Genomic DNA, 17421 nt, shown 5'->3' with positions numbered 1-17421 from the left:
CATACAAGTCATGTCTTCGATGTCTCTTTGGTCTTGGTTGAAAAAATAATACCGTTGTATACTGTTAGTGATTGGCGAAGACTCGGACTGAGACAGCATTCCAACTTCAAGACACTTGACTTCATAATAACCAATTAAAACCAACGATCCCCGGCTACACTATCTAGCATTATACCAAAAGTGCAAGTAGCTGATACATAGAGTATTACACTTTCTGCACCAGTGGCGTGAGGATCACCGCTGACCGTTGGAATCTGAATCTCCCTAGAGCTAGAGCCAGTCTAGAACAGAAGAGGATATAAACCCGGCAGCAGGATTCAAAGAGAATCATACGAAGATACTAATTACTATTATACTCGGTCACGCTCTAGCCGGCGATATGATGCCCAGGTCATTGTTTGTATCAACACCGAAATACTTCTTGGTTCCCGATAACGTCGCTCTACTGCAGTTAGCAATGCACCAGAATAGAAAAAAAAAGAAAGAAAAAGTAAAAGGGATAGAGAATACCATATAAACCAAATTCCTAACAACAACCCTCCAACTCCCATCCTCCTGCCTCCGCCACAAATCCTGATACTGCCCATGCGCCGTCGCAACCTGCTTCGCCATCTTCGTGCTCCTCCCAAAATGCGACGCCGTGTAGTACGTCACGCTGCGCGCCTCCATCGGCGAGACGACATCAATTATCTGCGTTCCCAGGCTATGCTGCGTCGAAACACAGGCGAGGCTAGCGCTGAGTGTGTCCTGGATGGATTCCAGCGGTGTCAGGACGTTCAGGGGCGCGGAGTAGTTTGCGACGGCGTCGGCGGCGAAGATGGAGGATAGTGCGGCGAAGTTCTTCCCGTCGACGGCGAGAGGGTACAGGGCGAGTGTGGTGCGGATGGACTCGGTGATGGCTGTGGTGTCGATTGTACGGATTGAGGGGGACGAGGGTGCGAGGAGGGTGGGGAGGCGATGGAGGGGTGTTGGCTCTGCATTGGTGATACTGATGGTGCTGGCGATGCTGGTGGTGTGGATCGGTGGGGAGGCTAGGTTGGTATCGACATCAATTGCGATGTCCTGGGCGAGGATGGCGAGAGAGACGCTGCAAACGCTGAGCAGCAGGGCTGGATAGGGGAGGAGATGCATTCTGTGCGATGACAGGTCAGATCGGTCGGGGTGTTTGCTGGAGCGCTGGGAGTGTCTTGGGTTATGTACTGGAGACTCGGCCGGGCCTGTTCCTTCGCGGTCCGACGGATCCAGGGTTGGGCTCTGGCAAAATTGACGGCGGGAAGACGAAAGGAAAGGCGGCCCAATCGGTGTTGGGGATAGGGCTGTATAGATGAAGCCCAGCAGTTAGCGGGCGACTAGTGCTGCGTGCCGCCAATATGACAGCTGCACAGCCCACTCCGCGGCGTCGTGGGCCGTTCGGGATTGCCGCTGCTGGGGCTATTTTATCTATACAAAGTGATCTGTCAGATCGTGCCGTGCCGCCCGTCCTGGTTGGCGCAGTCTCGCTCCTCGTGCTGGCGATCGTGCTGGCGATCCGGCCGGGCCAGAAGATGAAACCCTAAGAGCCTGCCAACTGATCGAATCAACGCCCAATGCTCGATGTTCATGATTCATGATTCATGCACCACGACACCCATTGCAAACTCCTGGCCTCTTTTATATCAGATGCTGCCCAAAGCCATGGCCAACTCCCTGCGCCAGTTCTCGCTTTGCATGAGGTAAACCACCATGGCCTCGCCATACATCTCCCAGCAGGGACTCTCGGTATGCTCCCCTTGACATCCAATACTAGTACTTTGTACTAGCTAACCTCATTTTAAGGTCCTGATGTGGATCGGGATCATCCTATCAATAATCTTCGTCGCCATCCGCACCCACGTCCAATACAGCTACAGCGGCCGATTCTTCATCAACGACTACTGGATCTTCCTCGCCATCGTCTGCCACCTCGCCACCGCAATCGTCTACCAGATAGCCATCCCGCCCATGTACGAGGTGCAGACCTTCGACTACACGACGCAGACAATGGACGCCGCGTTCATGGACCGCGCCTCGCTCTTCCTGCGGCTGCAGTTCGCCGTCGACTTCTTGCTCTGGACGACCCTGTGGACGGTCAAGTTCTCGCTGCTCTCGTTCTTCTGGCGCCTGTTTGACTCTGTGCGCTCGCCGATGAAGATCTTTTGGTGGACTATGTGTGCTGTTACGGCTTCGACGTGGGTGACTCTCGTTGTCCTGCAGAATCTGGCGTGTGATCCGATTCGGAATTTCTTTACCCTGGGTAAGCAAGCAATCAATCAATCAGCCAGGTTAATAATAAGGAAAGATAGGTTGACAGAAATATATAGGAAAATGCAGCTCCGCGCGAGACGTCTACTACTCCAATCTCGTCTTCAAGTTCACCGTCGGCACTGATATCGCCGGCGACATACTAAGTAACTTTTCCCCCTTCTCCCCTTTTGCTCCTGGAATCCCCACCTGGTGGTTTATTTAACCCAGACTAACAATCCACTGTCTATCTAGTAATGTTAATTCCCTTCCCCCTCCTACGCACACTCCAAATCCCCCCGCGAAAGAAATACATCCTGGCCGCAATCTTCTCCCTGCCGCTAATCCCAATCCTATTCGCCGTGCTGCGGCTGGTCATCGCAAACCCAGACAGCGGCAACGTCGACCCCATCAAGTTCCAGTTGTACAGCATGCTCGAGAACTCGTCCGCTATCGTGACCGCGTGTCTGCCCTCGCTGCGTCTGTTTGTCGTCAAGCAGGGGTCTGGGCTCGGCTCGCATTCTTATCGTTATAGGTCGAGGTCGAAGTATAATAAGAATCGGTATCCAGGGTATAACCTGGGTCGGGAGTATGTCGGTGGTGGGCAGGGGGATTTTTTTGGCAATAATGGGGTGCACGGGCATGGAGATGGGGATGGACATGGGGATGGGGATGTTGGTGCTAGTAGGCGTCGGAGTCGGGGGTGTGAGTCGACTGTGGAGGCGTTTGGGATGGAGACAATGGAGAGTAGAGGGGGGAACGAGGTCTTGGACGGGGATGAAGATGCTGGCACGGATAATTCTAGCGATAGTCGCAGAGGGATTGTTGGCGGGAGAAAAGGGGTGCTTGTTACGAGGGAGTTTTCGGTTCGGTGAGCTGGTTTGTTATAGATCCATCAAACAGGAGAACCAATCTAGAACAGGGTCATGGCACGTTATTTGCATAATATCATATTCATAGATTCATATATTTTGGTCAAATTCTTTCATGACAAAACGGTCTACCATAGCAAAAACGCAAACACAAATATCTACATTACTCGCTAAACCGAATTCACCTTGGGTCGGACCTCCAGATGGCTGAGGTCATGGGCTCCCTGAAAGGTTTCGGTGATCTCATCTAGGCATCCCGCAGCCGCCGCAAAGAATCCGAGGAAACTCTTGCTGGGCGTAATAACACGGCTCAGGTATTCCGGGTGGAATTGAACACCGACGTACCATCGGTGGTCCTTGAGCTCGATGACTTCCATCCGCTTGCCGGACTCGTCTTTTCCAATGAACGAAAGTCCGGCGCTCTCCAGGCTTTCTACCAGTTCTGGGTTCACTTCGTAGCGGTGACGGTGGCGCTCCCAGATCTCTTGCTTGTTGCCGTATAGCTTGCGGAACTTGGACCACTCTGTGCCCTCCTGGAAGAGCGTGGGCCGCTTACCAAGCCGCATTGTACCTCCCATCTTGGACTTGTCGATTTCCGGCATGTAGACGATGGCAGGCTGATCACAGTCTTCATTGAACTCTGCGCTGTCGGCTTGTTTCATATTGCAGATGTTACGAGCGTACTCAATCACAGCTACTTGCAACCCGAGGCAGATGCCAAGGAAGGGGACATTCTTTGTACGGGCCCATTCGGCACACTTAACCATACCTTCGGTACCGCGCTGACCGAAACCACCCTACTCTAATGTTAGGGCAAAAATTGCGATGAGAGTGGAATGAAACATACCGGGATGAGAATGCCGTCCGCTGTGGAGACAGCGTGCCAAGCCTTGTAGTATTCGGCGGGGTTTTCTTGTTGGTGGCCATCCTCCAAGTGGGACGCCTCTACCCAAACCAGATTGAGTTTCTTCTGGCAATGCATGGCGGCGTGCTCCAGTGCCTTTGTTACACTCAGATACGAGTCGTGTAGACTCGTATACTTACCAACCAACACAATCGAGACAGTGTCAAAGACATGGTCTTGGCTCATGGCGAGACCGTGCCATTTCTGCCACATGATCTTGCCCTGCTCCTCGTATTTGCCGTCAATGCGGACGGTGTCGATCTCAAGTAGCTCCTTGATCGTGTTCAAGAACCCTTGCGTTTCCAGGAGGATGGGTACCTGGTAAGTTGACGACACGTTGTGGACGCCAACTACCTGGCCCCGCTCCACTTGGCAAGTATTGGCAATCTTGCGGATAGTCGATTCCTCCAGTGGGGTCTCACAGCGGCAGGCGATCAGATCAGGTCTGAGGCCACCACTGCGAACATCGCTGATGGCGCGTTGAGTAGGCTTGGTTTTTTGCTCCGATCCAATCAGTGGCACGTAACTGACATGGATCTGGAGGAAGTTTGCCTTTCCGACGCGTCGTTGAAGCTGGCTCATAGCCTCAACGAATGGGGCACTTTCGATATCTCCAACTACACACGAAAATGATCAGCAAATTTCAGCAATTGACGCGTAGATGGTCTACTTACCAGTCCCTCCCAACTGCACACAAAAAGGTCATAGTTAGCCCAAGCATACTATAGCTTCGGCAGTCCGCTTACCTCGACTATGGAAGGTTAGTATAAAATCCAGATTTTCACAGAGGAGAAACATACTAATACAAACGTCTGGTTCCCGTCCGGACTCATCGATGGGAACTCTAGCAACCCTTTCAACCCACTATCGACAACCGTTAACCAAAGTCCTGGAACATGAACGGACACAATACTGACGTTTTGAATTTCGTTGGTGAGGTGTGGCACAATTTGAACTAGCCAGGTCAGCCCCATAGTCCATACACACAAGGCCAAAGCATGACCGTACCCGTCTTTCCCAAGTAGTCACCCCGGCGCTCCTTGTCAATCACATGTTGGTAGATTTTGCCCGTTGTGATGTTGTTGTCTCTGCCGAGTGTAACCCCAAGATAGCGCTCGTAGTTTCCTAGATCCAAATCGGCTTCACCTCCATCGTCCAAGACGAAGCATTCTCCGTGCCTGTCGAATGGGTCAGTGTATGCGGTGGGCAGGGAGTGAGCAATGGCGGGGGATCATACTCCAGAGGCTATAAACACATTAGTTAGAGACACATGGACGGTAAATAGTGGGAGACGGGGTGGGCCGAGACTAACGTTCATAAGACCGGCATCTGGGTTCAAGTAAGGATCGATCTTGATGCTCGAGACCGACAAGCCAGCAGTTTTCAAGAGCAAACCGGTGCTGCTTGCGATAATACCCTTTCCGACACCGGAGATAACACCACCGGAAACGAGGACATACTTCATCTTGGCGAATAAGGGTCTCAATGGCGGCCTTCCTGGCGAATACCAGGGAGGTAGTAGAAGGTTCAAAAAAAATCGATACACGATACCGATAACCAAAATTCGTTCACCGCCTGGAAAATATGCGGCAGAAAATGTGGGGTGGGCTGTCCCGCTTTGGGTATGCTTGCTGCCTCAGGCTGTAATGTTTCACGTGTTTTGCCTGCCTTCCTTTTTAGGATCCCTATCTTGACGTTGCATCTCCATCCACAAGTACATTGAGCAAACATTTCGTGTATAGGCTTGAGGCTGCCGTTTTAACAACCACAGCAGATTACTAATTAGATATCTATGACTTGATGACATTACGATATCAGACTCAGGGCAGTGTATCCTTTCCCTACAAGTCACCGGTTATTGAGGGTCTATTTACCAGGTATCTTATTTTAAATACACATAACCATCCAAAATGGAATCATATTTCATTCCGCATATCATCATGGCATTATACAGGTATGGGTCCTTTCATCAATGGCCCCCGGAAGAGCTGTCGTCGTGTTGAAGTGCATGCTTTTGGCGGGTCGAAGCTAGATTTGTCGTCTGAAGTCATCATAGAGCGTGATATAACGAGTCTGACTGGCGCGAGTTCCGACTCGGGCTAATCAGTGACGACGATAACCAGACAGGTCCGAGCGAAGCACCGTTTTGCTTTCTCCCAATGGTTTTGGTGCGCGAATTAGTCTCGGATACGGAACCAATCTGTTCATCGAACTCATCGTGTTCAAGGTTATGCATGATCGGTGCTCAAGGAACATCAATGCCTTCTAAAAGGTCCGCATAGCGGTTCAACGACCGGCCAATTAAGTTGACAAGTTCATAAATATAATCAGCTGTAAACAAGCGAGCCCAAAGCCTGGTTACAACCGCACTCAACCGCGTATTATTTTCCAAAAGCCACGACCGCGAGACTCCATGCTGAGCCTCCATAACCATTTCAATGACGAATTCAAGAAGTTTTGTTTCTTGCTCGGTTAGTTTCGGCTGGGGATCTGGCAGGGTAGCGGTTTCGAGCCATTTCGCTAGAAGAATGGCGCATTCGAGTGAGCACAGAGCGTATTGGTTGGACCAGGAGACGACTAGTGTGCGGGCAACGTAATTGATACCGAGCTTTATGGGGGTGCTTAGTGCGTGGGCACAATGCAGGGCAGCGCGGGTTAGCCTGTCACTGCGCTGGACCGAGAGGTTTTGTCGAAGGGATCTTGCGATTTCGTCTGGGTTCCATGTTTGGAGGCGCCGTGCGGAACTGAAATCAGCGTTGAGGCGGATGTATGCCAATCGCAGTAGGGCTGTGGATGTAAATGAGATCGGGCCGTGAGGGTTGAACGGGTCTATAGAGGACTCCTGGTTGCGTTCCCAACATTGGCACCAGTTCTCCAGTGCTTGTTCCAAGGGAGTTATCTGGGCCGGTGATAAAGAGCTGCTGCTGCTGCTCATTGGAATGCGGCACGCCTTTTGAGTAAGCCAGGTAATCTGAATGATAGCGTGGATCAGGACGTAGCCGCCAAGAGAGGTGAAGCTTTCCAACTGTCCACCCGCGCTGGGGCTGCGGGTGAACAACGAGTTCAGGGCATCCTGTAGTCTAAGGCTTTGGGGACTCTGCTGCCTACATTCCATCCACTGGCTGGCAGTAGCAGCCGTCCATTCTTTCTCTGTGCAAGGCAGATCGAGAGTGATCTCTTCGGTTAGGATCAGGGATGGGATGTCAAATACAATTGTATGGATGCCAAAGAAGCAAAACACGATTAACTTTGTTCTCTTCGCGCTTTCGTTCCGAATCCAACTCTCCCACGAACCATCCTGGCGTGGGAGCTCATTTAAGCCATGCTTTCGAAGTAATGTCTCCATCAAACTTCGCAGATAGAGAGCCTCGTAATGAGGCGGGTAATGTTCAAACCAGGAAGAGACCGATGTCAGCATAAGTAGTGACTGAACAGTTTCCAGGATATCATGATTTTGACTGTCGGACGAGGCTACTCCAGTACCACGATTGCCAGCACCGTTCCATTGGAGATCCCGGCGTATGTGCTCCAAAGTTACAGATTTGGCAAGGTAGAAAAGGCTGATACTGGTGTCATGTTCTCTGCAGTATTGGGCACCCAGTGAAGCCATGGATAGGATAAAATGCAGCGGACTCGCCTCAATATTAAACGTCGGGATATGCAAGAACGGATAATGGTCGTGATATCCATTGACATATCCCGTGAGGCAGCGCGAAAGAGCATGCCGTGACGGAATAGTGAGATCTGAAACCACATTCGCGTAGTCACGTAGTTCGCTGACAATTCGGTCGCGACACTGTGTCGTTACCGCAACTGGAACCTTGGGTGGACGCGCTCGATAAGGCGGTTGCGATTCCTCCGGTTGCAACGACGGTAGCTGTGTTCCATGGCGAGGAAGCACTGGTGTTGCAGCATTATCCTGCCCAAAGGTCGATGGATATTCAGCCCCAGAGTCAAACTGCAGTGGGGGGAACAACGGCAATGGTTGGTAGGTTGGCGAGTACGGGTGGCTAGGTAGCGGGATACTATCTAGAAACGATGTAAAATCGTCGCCTTCGTAAGCGAAAGACTCACCGAACGGAGTGGGCTCGGTCGCTGGTGCTGTTGGAAATGTTCCATGTGTCGCGGGTAATAGATGTTGATCGGTCCCCGGTGTTGCAGGAAACGGATGATCGGTCACAGCAGATGCCAACACGTTGAGGCCGTCAAAGACCTGTTGCGTAGACGCTGTGGGGGTTTGGTCTGGGGTCTGAGCTGCCGGAGACGAGCTGTGGGCGAGGCGCTCATGACGAACCAGCAAATCCTTGCGCGTGAAAGACTTTGCACATCTCTCGCAGCCAAACGGTTTCTCTTTGGTATCTAATCAGAATGAGCAAGTTGATCATCCCGGTAAAAGGAACTGGGGAATTACGCGATCGTTCGTGGCGCTGCAGATGTTCCAGGCGGGCGAAACTGCGGGAACACCGCGGACAACTGTAGTCGCGCGTTGCCTTTCTGACCATCCCGACAGGACTAGCAACCACTGCTGCTAGTATGATCTCATGTGGAAGCGTTGCATTGTTCGATTGGCATTCTTGAGATTTGATCTAGTTACAGTCAGGGATGGTGACGAATGAAATTGAAGGCGAACGATTAAACCGTCGGAGGCGGAGTATTTCCGGCCTGCCGTCGATCCAACTGCCTTCGCCTCCGGCTCGCGTTGCATTCTACCAACTCAGCATCAGACAGACCTATGCAAGTGGCTCTCCCATTTATGAACCCGTAAAAGCAATGTTCTATACCGTGACCTGCCCATCTCTTCGTTTGACTACAGCGAGATAGAAGCCTGGAACCATTAACAGCCGCCAAAGCTGCAACAGGCCTTTTCTTCAAGCCCTCTAGCCTACAAAGTTTCACCCGAGCTTCATATACGTAGCCTACCGGAATGAGATGGTCAATCTTTCAATCACTTCCGCGCCTATACATCGGCTGTCTCTTTCAATCGGGACGGGTGCTGGAGTCTTAATCCTACAGATTGCCTCGTCAAATCAAACTATCTCCGCTAGTCTCGTAACCCATGTAAAATCCAGTACGAGGGAGTCAAGACGCGCTAGCTTTTGTGTATCCTAGGGCATCAGCCAGCTCATTACCAGAAGAGCGGGACGGTGCAGTGCAGAAAGTTCCCGACTGCTGGAATCTGTCTAAGCCATATCCTACGACAGTGATGGCTCGCCGATTTCTTGTCTTTTTCGCGTTTTTTGCCCTGGTGCTAACCCTGTTCGGTCGTTGATCCTAGCGGTGTGATCTGTTGCTCAGTGGTCCCGACTATTCTCGTCTTGTTGCGAGTGTAGACGTGGGGGAGGCACGCGGGAGGCACGGGGGGGTTGGCTAGTAGAAGGCAGGTTTGTTTGGGGAATTACTTTGAGCATACCCAGCCAGGACCGGGTCTCGAGAACAGCCAAATGTGGGCGAAAGAAGAAAACGTCAAGCCAGATGCGAGATGGGGTATTGCCGAGCAGCACTTTACCAGCACCGCATACCTTGTTACCACAATGGCGGTTCGATATTCTCGCTTGTATGTACTGGCAGGTGTATCTGAGGCTTCCTCGTCCAACATGTACACCGTACACTGTGTACCCCCAATTATCGGATATTTATTATTCAGATCGCTACTTTTCACTTTTTAGGAAATATTCCTCTCCAGGTCCCGTCGTTAGAGCGCCCTGTGGGGTGGATCCGGGCATGCGCAATCTGCCGTCAAGCCTTATGATGCAATCCGCTCGCCAGGTGTAGCCAAACCAACCAAAGACATCATAGATAAGGTCGTCCACCGCATTACATAAGGTTCATCTTGAAGGCGACCATGCACATCGATCCTCGAGGAAGCACGCCGTAGTCGTACAGTAGTCCACTCGACCTAGCGGGCGCTTGTGCCCTCCCCCGCATGTGCATGAGTCTGGGGCCCGGTAACTACTAAATAAGTCAATCAAGACGCCGATCAACATGGATGATGGATCCATCCTCGCGGTGTCCCGATTGTTGGCTCTCGGATTGGATTGGTGTTTCCAGCAATACAGAGCATCTCTACCCACGCACTTTGCCACATTTGCGGAGGAGATTAGCAGTTGAGTCTCTGTCGATCGGTTTCAGGGCTGGCCCTGGACGTTGGTGCGTATTTCATGTGCGTCCACTTCTCGCGAAGTTGTTCGAATTTGGACTGTGAGGGATGCGACAGCAGGTGCGTTCGCATGATTGTTTGCTGAGTATACGTAGTAGACATGGATGGGAACCTGAAACAACCATCTTCTGGTAAGAGATCCCCGCCAACAGCGAACCATACTAGGCGGCGGTTCACTGGGTGCTCAGTGCGCTGGCTGCACGTGTTGGGACTGGCACCGAGGTTGAAGTCTGGGGTGTGGATCTGGACCAATATTGAGAACTGAGATCGATTTGGCGAAAATCGCGAGCGACTGAGACGGTCCTCAGTTTCTGACATCGACCTATCCGGCTAGCCTGGCAGGGATTATGATGACAGGCCAACGTCAACCGGGTGCACGATGTCCCCAGACTTGTCTAGTCGCTTGCTCTAGTCGGCCCGGGGAGGGATGGAGAGATGGGGGGTGGAGGCCGTTGGGAATCTGGTCGGGGCGATTCAATCGGGAAAGAGTCGCGAGCAGCCGGAGCTGTCACTGGTGGGCTCTCTGCAGTCTGCACGCCATCGTCACTTATCGCATTTTCGCTGTGGGATCCTGCAAATCATCAGCGAAACAATGTGTGACCTCAGAGCCAGACCAAGGAACAGAAACAGGATGAGGGAAACACACGAGAATCACAATGCCCCGCCGTTCTGGTTGAGTCTGCCCCAGATTGACGTCCAGCCCCGTCCCGTTCGCCACTTGACTTTGGTGCAATTTGGCTCGAGCGTTACGGGGAGGGAGCGAAATTGGGCTCTGGGGAAAGATGTGCAAGGGGGTGGGTGGACAAGCAGGACGGCGACTGGAGGACTGCAGAACGCCATTTGACTTAGCGCAGTCTTGCGGCCCATCGACTCAGGCCCCCTGAGGCAAGCCGCAAGTGACTCTTGGATTTCCATCTCGACTGCCCTTGTGTGCCGTCGGAGATCCGAGGTTCGTCGATCCTGGCCGGGGACTCGAATTCATATGCTTTGGCTCTGCAGCGAGGGGCAGAGGTCTTGTCAGCTTGGAGTTGAGGTTAAATCGACCCCCCTCGCCCAGCCTTCTCGACGTTGAGTCCTCCACTACTCTTTTTCTTCTCAATTCCTTTCTCTCATTGCACTTTCCATATACCCTTTTTTCCACCTTCAATACTATCTTCGCACAATGGCTTACGTCGGACACACACCTCCTGGCTGGCTGGGAAACCTGTCCGAGGAACAGGAAGCGAAGCTCCAGCAGATGTGGAATGTCGTTCTCGTCCTGCTGGATGCTGCTTCACTGGGCGCCCCCGACCAGCCCACTGAAATCCAGAGCGGCGACACCGGAAAGCCGCCTTCGACTTTGGCCAGAACCGACACCCTGGTCTCAGCGAATGGGAAGAGTGCCTTCACCGCGCACCTATCCCAGATCCTCAAAGAAACTGGCTTGACCACCGCCGAGATCAAATCCATCAAGGATATTCTGAATGACACGACCGCCGAGGAGCTGCGCGAAGGCTTGATGAGCACGGCCAAGAACGACAACCCAGACGGGCTGCTGCTGCGTTTCCTCCGTGCGCGCAAGTTCGACGTTGCCAAGTCTTTCAACATGATGCTGCGGTCGATGCTGTGGCGGATGAAGCAGGTCCAGGTCGAAGAGAAGGTCCTGTTGAACTCTGAGCTGCAGGCTCTGAAGGAGACCAAGGATAAGTCCAAGCCCCACGAGGCCAAGGAGGCTGAGGGCTTCCTTTCCCAGATGCGCATGGGCAAGTGCTACCAGCACGGCCATGACAAGCAGGGCCGTCCTCTTGGTTATGTGCGCGTGAAGCTGCACAAGCCTTCCGCGCAAAGCACCGAGGTCATCAACCGGTTTATCCTCCACATTATTGAGTCTACCCGGTTGTTGCTTGTGCCTCCGGTTGACACAGTGGTACGTTTTATTCAAGCACAGTTACCATAACCCCTTCTAACTGTCTTTCAGACCATCGTCTTTGATTTGTCCGGGTTCAGTCTGTCCAACATGGTGCGTATCTTCCAGCCCAACATACCCACGAGCAACACTAATTATACCAGGAATACGCTCCCGTCAAATTCATCATCGAATGCTTCCAAGACAACTACCCCGAGTCCCTCGGAAACATGCTCATCCACAACGCCCCCTGGGTCTTCTCCGGTACGTCTACCTCATTCATTCGTAATACCGCAACTCCAACCTTGCAGCATCAAACTGACCAACCAATTCAGGAATCTGGAAAGTCATCAAAGGCTGGATGGACCCCGTAATCGTCTCAAAAGTCCACTTCACATACAGCGCCAAAGACCTCGGCAAATTCATCGACATGGACAAGCTCCCCAAGGAAATGGGCGGCACCGAAGACTGGACCTACAAATACGTCGAGCCGGCCGAGGGCGAGAACGCTCTAATGGAAGACACAGCCACCAGGGACGCCCTGCAGGCCGAGCGCCTGAAGATCGGCGAGGAACTGCTCCAGTCGACGTCCCAATGGATCAAGGCCGGTGGTGAGAAGAATAAGGATGAAGAGAAGGCCCTCCAGAAACAGCGCGAGGAGCAGATTGAACGGCTGCGTGCGAATTATTGGAAGATTGACCCTTACACCCGTGGCCGGAATACGCTGGACCGCACGAATGTTATCCAGTCTGGTGGTAAGGTGGACTTTTATCCTACTGAGGAGTCTATTCCGCCTATTACGGAGATGAAGGCGTTGGACATTGAGCATGTTGAGAGGACGGAGGTCAAGGTTGCAAGTGCATAGGTGTTCTGTTGGTTTTGCTTTTTTAGATATACACGGACGGTTTAGGTTGTTATGATTCCCAATGAATTTTCTTATTCTTCTTTCAACTTACGGTGCAAGGACGATTCTTCTCAACCGACAAAGAGTCTGTGGAAAGCAAGAAGGGCCCTAACCTACACATGTGAATGCATCTGTATAAACCTTATCAAATAATGTCACGATAAGCGCCTTCATTGAGCATTTGTGGGACTCCTGTCGTCTGTGGTAGCTTCACTGGCTTTTCTTGTCTTGAATCCTAGTCCTTGTACTCGCTTTAATTCTTCTTCGACGTCCTCTGGTACTGTATTTCCACCTGGCAAGGAGACCTGCCTAGCTACAGGTTCTGAGTGGTTCCTACAATGGTCGGAAGTACGGAGCATCTCATACTCACGGACAGCGAACGAGCTGTCGGGTTACAACGGGTCAAGGACCGGCAGCAAATCGAGTCGAATTGTTGAACAAAATTATCATTAACTTTTACTCCCAACGTAATTATAAAGCCAAAGGTACTTCTGCGCAGTTTTCCCCAGCAAAGGTCAATCACGCCAGCCAGTCATTCCATCAAACAGATCTCACCCAGCTGTACTTCCTCCACCATGGCTTCGCCAAATCCCTTTGTAAGGCCCGTTGCAGCAGCATCTGGCTGTACCGGTACTTCTTCCACCGTAACTTCCGCCGCAGCGCCCTTTGCAATTCCTGCTGCAAAGTTTGCCCTGTACTTCGCCGTCCCAGTCAGATATTGGAGCATGGAGTTCTCAGAGACAATATCCTCAACAAGACTCTTAATCCTGACCTTCTCGGACTTTGAGAACGGGTTCAGCCTGCTGCAAAGGCCTCTGAATCCTTTCTTCGAGACTTTGTTCACTATGAAATAATTATTAGTAAGTATTCAAAAACGGGGGCCAGGGACATCGAATATAATGAAATAGAATAAAACTCACATGTAGCAAGCGCAATCCCTAAGTTCTGCAGCGCCATGCGGACGCAAACCAGGGCCGGTTTATCGTATCTAAAATACGTCTCTAGCGCATCACTCTTCTCGAACTCCATAGCCCAATGCATAAACCGATTTTCTTCGCAGTGCACGGTTTCGCCTAGCTCGCCGCTATTTTCGAAGGTGTAGAGGCATGCTGCGGTTGAGAAATGGCCTTCAATTATCGAGCAGAGGTCTGAGCAACTGAGGTCTACGGAACTCATTTTGGTGAGGTATGTTTTTTTCTGCTAAGTACGCGCCGTGCGTATGTAAGTAGTAGATAAACCGGCCTGGGAGTTGAACGATGTGTCTGTTTGAGCTTTGGATGGAGACATCTTTTTCGGGTTTATATGCTCGACATCCTAGGTGTCCAACAAAGTGTCTAGACCTGGGTATCTTTTGTTTGGAGATATGTACCGCTGCTCAGATCATTTTGGCAGGGATAATGACAAAGTCTCTATAGACTCTGCACTCTACAGAGAGACTGGGGACCTTGAACAAAGCGATATAGTGTAATTGGATTAAGCTTCATAAAGGTTCGGCAGTCAGACCCTGAAAATGGCACTCACTAATGAGTGGCCTTTGATGATCGGGTCTGGGCCCTTCAGAACTCTTTCGATTCCGGCATTTAAGCCATTGTCAGACTCACGAGTGGCCCTTCTCGAAACCATTCAACTTGCGAACAAGAGATTGGGGGCTCAAAGGCCATAATGGTCACGCCAGTCCTGCCGTTTTCCATTTGTCGACTGTCAACCAGATTGTGGTTATCGAAGACTGATTTCCTTGCTTATTTCGCCAACGGCATGTCAAAATGTCAAATCAAACTCAAAATGTCATTGTTGATCTTCAATTGTGCCTGGATGTGTGTGTGATCAGCAGTTCGACTGCAACGGTTGTAGCTCTAAGCCCCCAAGCGCAAGCTAAATGTCCACGTTTCACTCCGCTGGTGGATCGTCTCGGAATCTGCAAAATATTCTGGAAGCAGAGAGAACTTGGACATGTACCTGGCATGCGTGGATTGTGCTCTTTGATTGGAGAAACTGGACTCGGACGACAGCTCTCCAGTTTTCCTCTCTCTCCTCCCAATCCTTGTCAACTGCGGTATTCCGGTCCAGCCGAGATGAAAACGTGGAAGAATTGCCGTCTGACGGGCCAAAGCTGGCTTACTTGAGGTTCAGCCCACTCGAGCAGGGATCAACGTGGGAACAGATGCCCGCTGGATTGGCCGTTCCTGGGCCCACAGTCTCCGCAAACACAACAGTGGAATCCATCACGATCGCATCCCAATCAGCGTCCGCGCTGACTGCATGCGCTTGACTGCCAAGCGCGACCATGCGAGAAATGTTATTGACAATGGAGAGCTGCTGATTCCGATCGGCATAGAATATAAATATAGCGAAGATGATTCCCAGCTGTCAGCGCCATTCTCCAGTCGTGCTCAATTCCACGATCGAGTCAAACGGGTTACAATGCACGCCCTCTCGCTCCTCATCGCCGCCGGCGTTGCCGTCGCTGCTCCGGCCTCCAAGCCGCAGCAAACTCCTGCGGTGACCAATATCCAGGTCGGCCCGCGACCTTTCTGGCTCGTCGACCAGATGGATGAGAGCCCGCTCAAGGAGAAACTCGAGTCGTGCACCGAGAAGCCCATCCACCACGCGCCTTTCTTCTCCATCTCCCACCGCGGTGGCCCGCTCCAATTCCCCGAGCACAGTCGCGAGGGACTTTACGCCGGTGCGCGCATGGGCGCTGGTGTCTTGGAGTGCGACGTCGCATTCACCAGCGACCGTCAGCTCGTGTGCCGCCACTCGCAGTGCGACCTGCACACCACCACCAACATCCTCCTGGTCCCCGAGCTTGCGAAGAAATGCACTACGCCTTTCCAGCCCGCGACAGAGGACTCTGAGGCGACGGCCAAATGCTGCACCTCCGACATCACCCACGACGAATTCCTCTCGCTCTGCGCCAAGATGGACTCGTCCAACCCCGACGCCACGACCCCAGAGGAATACCAGTACGGCGGCCCTAGCTGGCGCACAGAACTATACGATAACTGCGCTACCACCATCGACCACAAGACCTACATTGAAATCACCAAGAGCCTGGGCCTGCAGTTCACCCCCGAGCTCAAGACTCCCGAGGTCAAGATGCCCTTCCAGGGCAACTACACCCAGGAAGCCTACGCCCAGCAGCTCATCGACGAGTACAAGCAGGCCGGCATCAGCCCCTCGCGCGTGTGGCCGCAGTCCTTCCTCGAGGACGACATCCTGTACTGGATCAAGGCCGAGCCCAGCTTCGGCAAGCAGGCCGTCTACCTCGACCCACGCGTCGACACGGAAGAGGGCTACCAGACGGCCGTTTCTGACATGGAGAAGTTGTACAAGCAGGGCGTGCGCATCCTGGCGCCGCCCATCTTCGCTCTGCTAAACAGCACGGACAGTGGAGAAATCATCCCCTCGTCGTACGCGAAGGCTGCGAAGAAGGCTGGCTTCGACCTCATCACTTGGTCCCTGGAGCGCTCGGGACCCCTCAAGCAGGCCGCTGCAGACAAGGAATACTACATCTCGACCATCGCCGACGTGATCAAGGGCGATGGCGATATGTATCGCATTGTCGATGCGTTGGCCCAAAAGGTCGGTGTCAAGGCCATGTTCTCCGACTGGCCCGCCACAGTGTCCTACTACGCCAACTGCTTGGGACTGAAATGATCACCCCACCAAACCCGGAACCAGACACCAGACATAAGAGACAATAGATGTTATATATAGAATGAAGCAATCGCTGTATAATAATGATACATAATAACCTTTTGCTCGCCACATGACATCACGACCACCCCGGCCTATATAAATCCCCCGCCCCCGCATCCCCAAGCTCCCCCAAGTGGCCACTCACATATCTGATCATCTACCTGTCAAAAACAACGTTGCATCCAAACATCAACAATAGCAACAATGTACGCCCTCATCGCAAACTCCTTCAAAACAACCCCCGCGGTGCGCCGCGTCCTCCCCTGCGCCTTCTATCACCCAAACCACAACCCCCTGCAGGCAGGTCAGCCGCAAGTCCACTCTACTACAAAGGTCGACTCGTTCTACGTCAACCCTTCCTTCCCGGATGACTCGGAGACGCCGCCCACAATGACGCAGCGACGCACTTCGATCCATGCTACGCCTGATTGGGCGGAGTTTAACGCGACGCAGAGTGAGGCTGATGTATGCTCTTTCCTCTCAGCTTGCGTACTGTTTTTATGTTATGGTTGAACTGATAAGCTAATGCGTTGTGGCGACAGGTCAAGGCAGATCGGGGCGAAGCGCAGAATCGAAAGATCGAGGATATGATGCAGGAAGAAGAACCGAAGATTGATGAGATGTGATTGATGGTCACAAATGTCACTGTGGCAGTGAAAGGAGTCGAGTGCATAATAGGTTTATCTTGTTTATGGTGTGATTTAGTGAATGAAGGTATCTGGTACTGTATCTCTTTTCTTT

The 17421-nt window shown here is 52.2% G+C and overlaps 8 protein-coding genes across 8 annotated transcripts; 4 read left to right on the top strand and 4 right to left on the bottom strand.

Annotated features, from left to right (window-relative positions):
* Positions 1–79: 79 nt before the first annotated feature.
* ASPSYDRAFT_648348 (nuclear transport factor 2 family protein) lies at positions 80–1396 on the bottom strand. Its single transcript, XM_040850289.1, has 2 exons — positions 1201–1396; positions 80–1132 (listed from the first exon to the last, which is right to left on the bottom strand). The coding sequence occupies exon 2, from the start codon at positions 1129–1131 to the stop codon at positions 361–363; it is 771 nt and encodes a 256-aa protein (XP_040706272.1). The 5' UTR covers position 1132; positions 1201–1396; the 3' UTR covers positions 80–360.
* Positions 1397–1722: 326 nt separating this feature from the next.
* ASPSYDRAFT_86152 (uncharacterized protein) lies at positions 1723–3134 on the top strand (the record flags this gene model as incomplete). The annotated part of the gene is made up of 4 exons (XM_040851614.1): positions 1723–1758; positions 1816–2272; positions 2340–2426; positions 2515–3134. The coding sequence occupies 4 exons, from the start codon at positions 1723–1725 to the stop codon at positions 3132–3134; spliced, it is 1200 nt and encodes a 399-aa protein (XP_040706271.1).
* Positions 3135–3217: 83 nt separating this feature from the next.
* Positions 3218–5590, bottom strand: ASPSYDRAFT_648086 (putative CTP synthase). The gene is made up of 9 exons (XM_040850288.1): positions 5348–5590; positions 5273–5280; positions 5044–5213; positions 4953–4990; positions 4836–4899; positions 4782–4786; positions 4710–4722; positions 3979–4652; positions 3218–3928 (listed from the first exon to the last, which is right to left on the bottom strand). Exons 1-9 carry the CDS (start codon positions 5498–5500, stop codon positions 3302–3304), a joined length of 1752 nt encoding a protein of 583 aa, XP_040706270.1. The 5' UTR covers positions 5501–5590; the 3' UTR covers positions 3218–3301.
* Positions 5591–6280: 690 nt separating this feature from the next.
* ASPSYDRAFT_86150 (transcription factor domain-containing protein) lies at positions 6281–8537 on the bottom strand (the record flags this gene model as incomplete). Its single annotated transcript, XM_040851613.1, has 2 exons — positions 6281–8394; positions 8447–8537. 2 exons carry the CDS (start codon positions 8535–8537, stop codon positions 6281–6283), a joined length of 2205 nt encoding a protein of 734 aa, XP_040706269.1.
* A 2817-nt stretch (positions 8538–11354) lies between these two features.
* Positions 11355–12942, top strand: ASPSYDRAFT_145308 (CRAL-TRIO domain-containing protein; the record flags this gene model as incomplete). Its single annotated transcript, XM_040841511.1, has 4 exons — positions 11355–12098; positions 12150–12191; positions 12242–12341; positions 12413–12942. The coding sequence occupies 4 exons, from the start codon at positions 11355–11357 to the stop codon at positions 12940–12942; spliced, it is 1416 nt and encodes a 471-aa protein (XP_040706268.1).
* Positions 12943–13513: 571 nt separating this feature from the next.
* Positions 13514–14157, bottom strand: ASPSYDRAFT_28098 (uncharacterized protein; the record flags this gene model as incomplete). The annotated part of the gene is made up of 2 exons (XM_040844474.1): positions 13514–13824; positions 13902–14157. The coding sequence occupies 2 exons, from the start codon at positions 14155–14157 to the stop codon at positions 13514–13516; spliced, it is 567 nt and encodes a 188-aa protein (XP_040706267.1).
* Positions 14158–15402: 1245 nt separating this feature from the next.
* Positions 15403–16638, top strand: ASPSYDRAFT_55322 (glycerophosphodiester phosphodiesterase family protein; the record flags this gene model as incomplete). The annotated part of the gene is made up of 1 exon (XM_040849023.1): positions 15403–16638. The coding sequence occupies one exon, from the start codon at positions 15403–15405 to the stop codon at positions 16636–16638; it is 1236 nt and encodes a 411-aa protein (XP_040706266.1).
* Positions 16639–16884: 246 nt separating this feature from the next.
* ASPSYDRAFT_144898 (uncharacterized protein) lies at positions 16885–17306 on the top strand (the record flags this gene model as incomplete). The annotated part of the gene is made up of 2 exons (XM_040841480.1): positions 16885–17145; positions 17223–17306. 2 exons carry the CDS (start codon positions 16885–16887, stop codon positions 17304–17306), a joined length of 345 nt encoding a protein of 114 aa, XP_040706265.1.
* Positions 17307–17421: the final 115 nt, after the last annotated feature.

The sequence above is a fragment of the Aspergillus sydowii genome, assembly GCF_001890705.1.
Source record: "Aspergillus sydowii CBS 593.65 unplaced genomic scaffold ASPSYscaffold_2, whole genome shotgun sequence".
Lineage (NCBI taxonomy): Eukaryota > Fungi > Ascomycota > Eurotiomycetes > Eurotiales > Aspergillaceae > Aspergillus > Aspergillus sydowii.
This window is presented reverse-complemented; position numbering and strand designations above follow the sequence as displayed.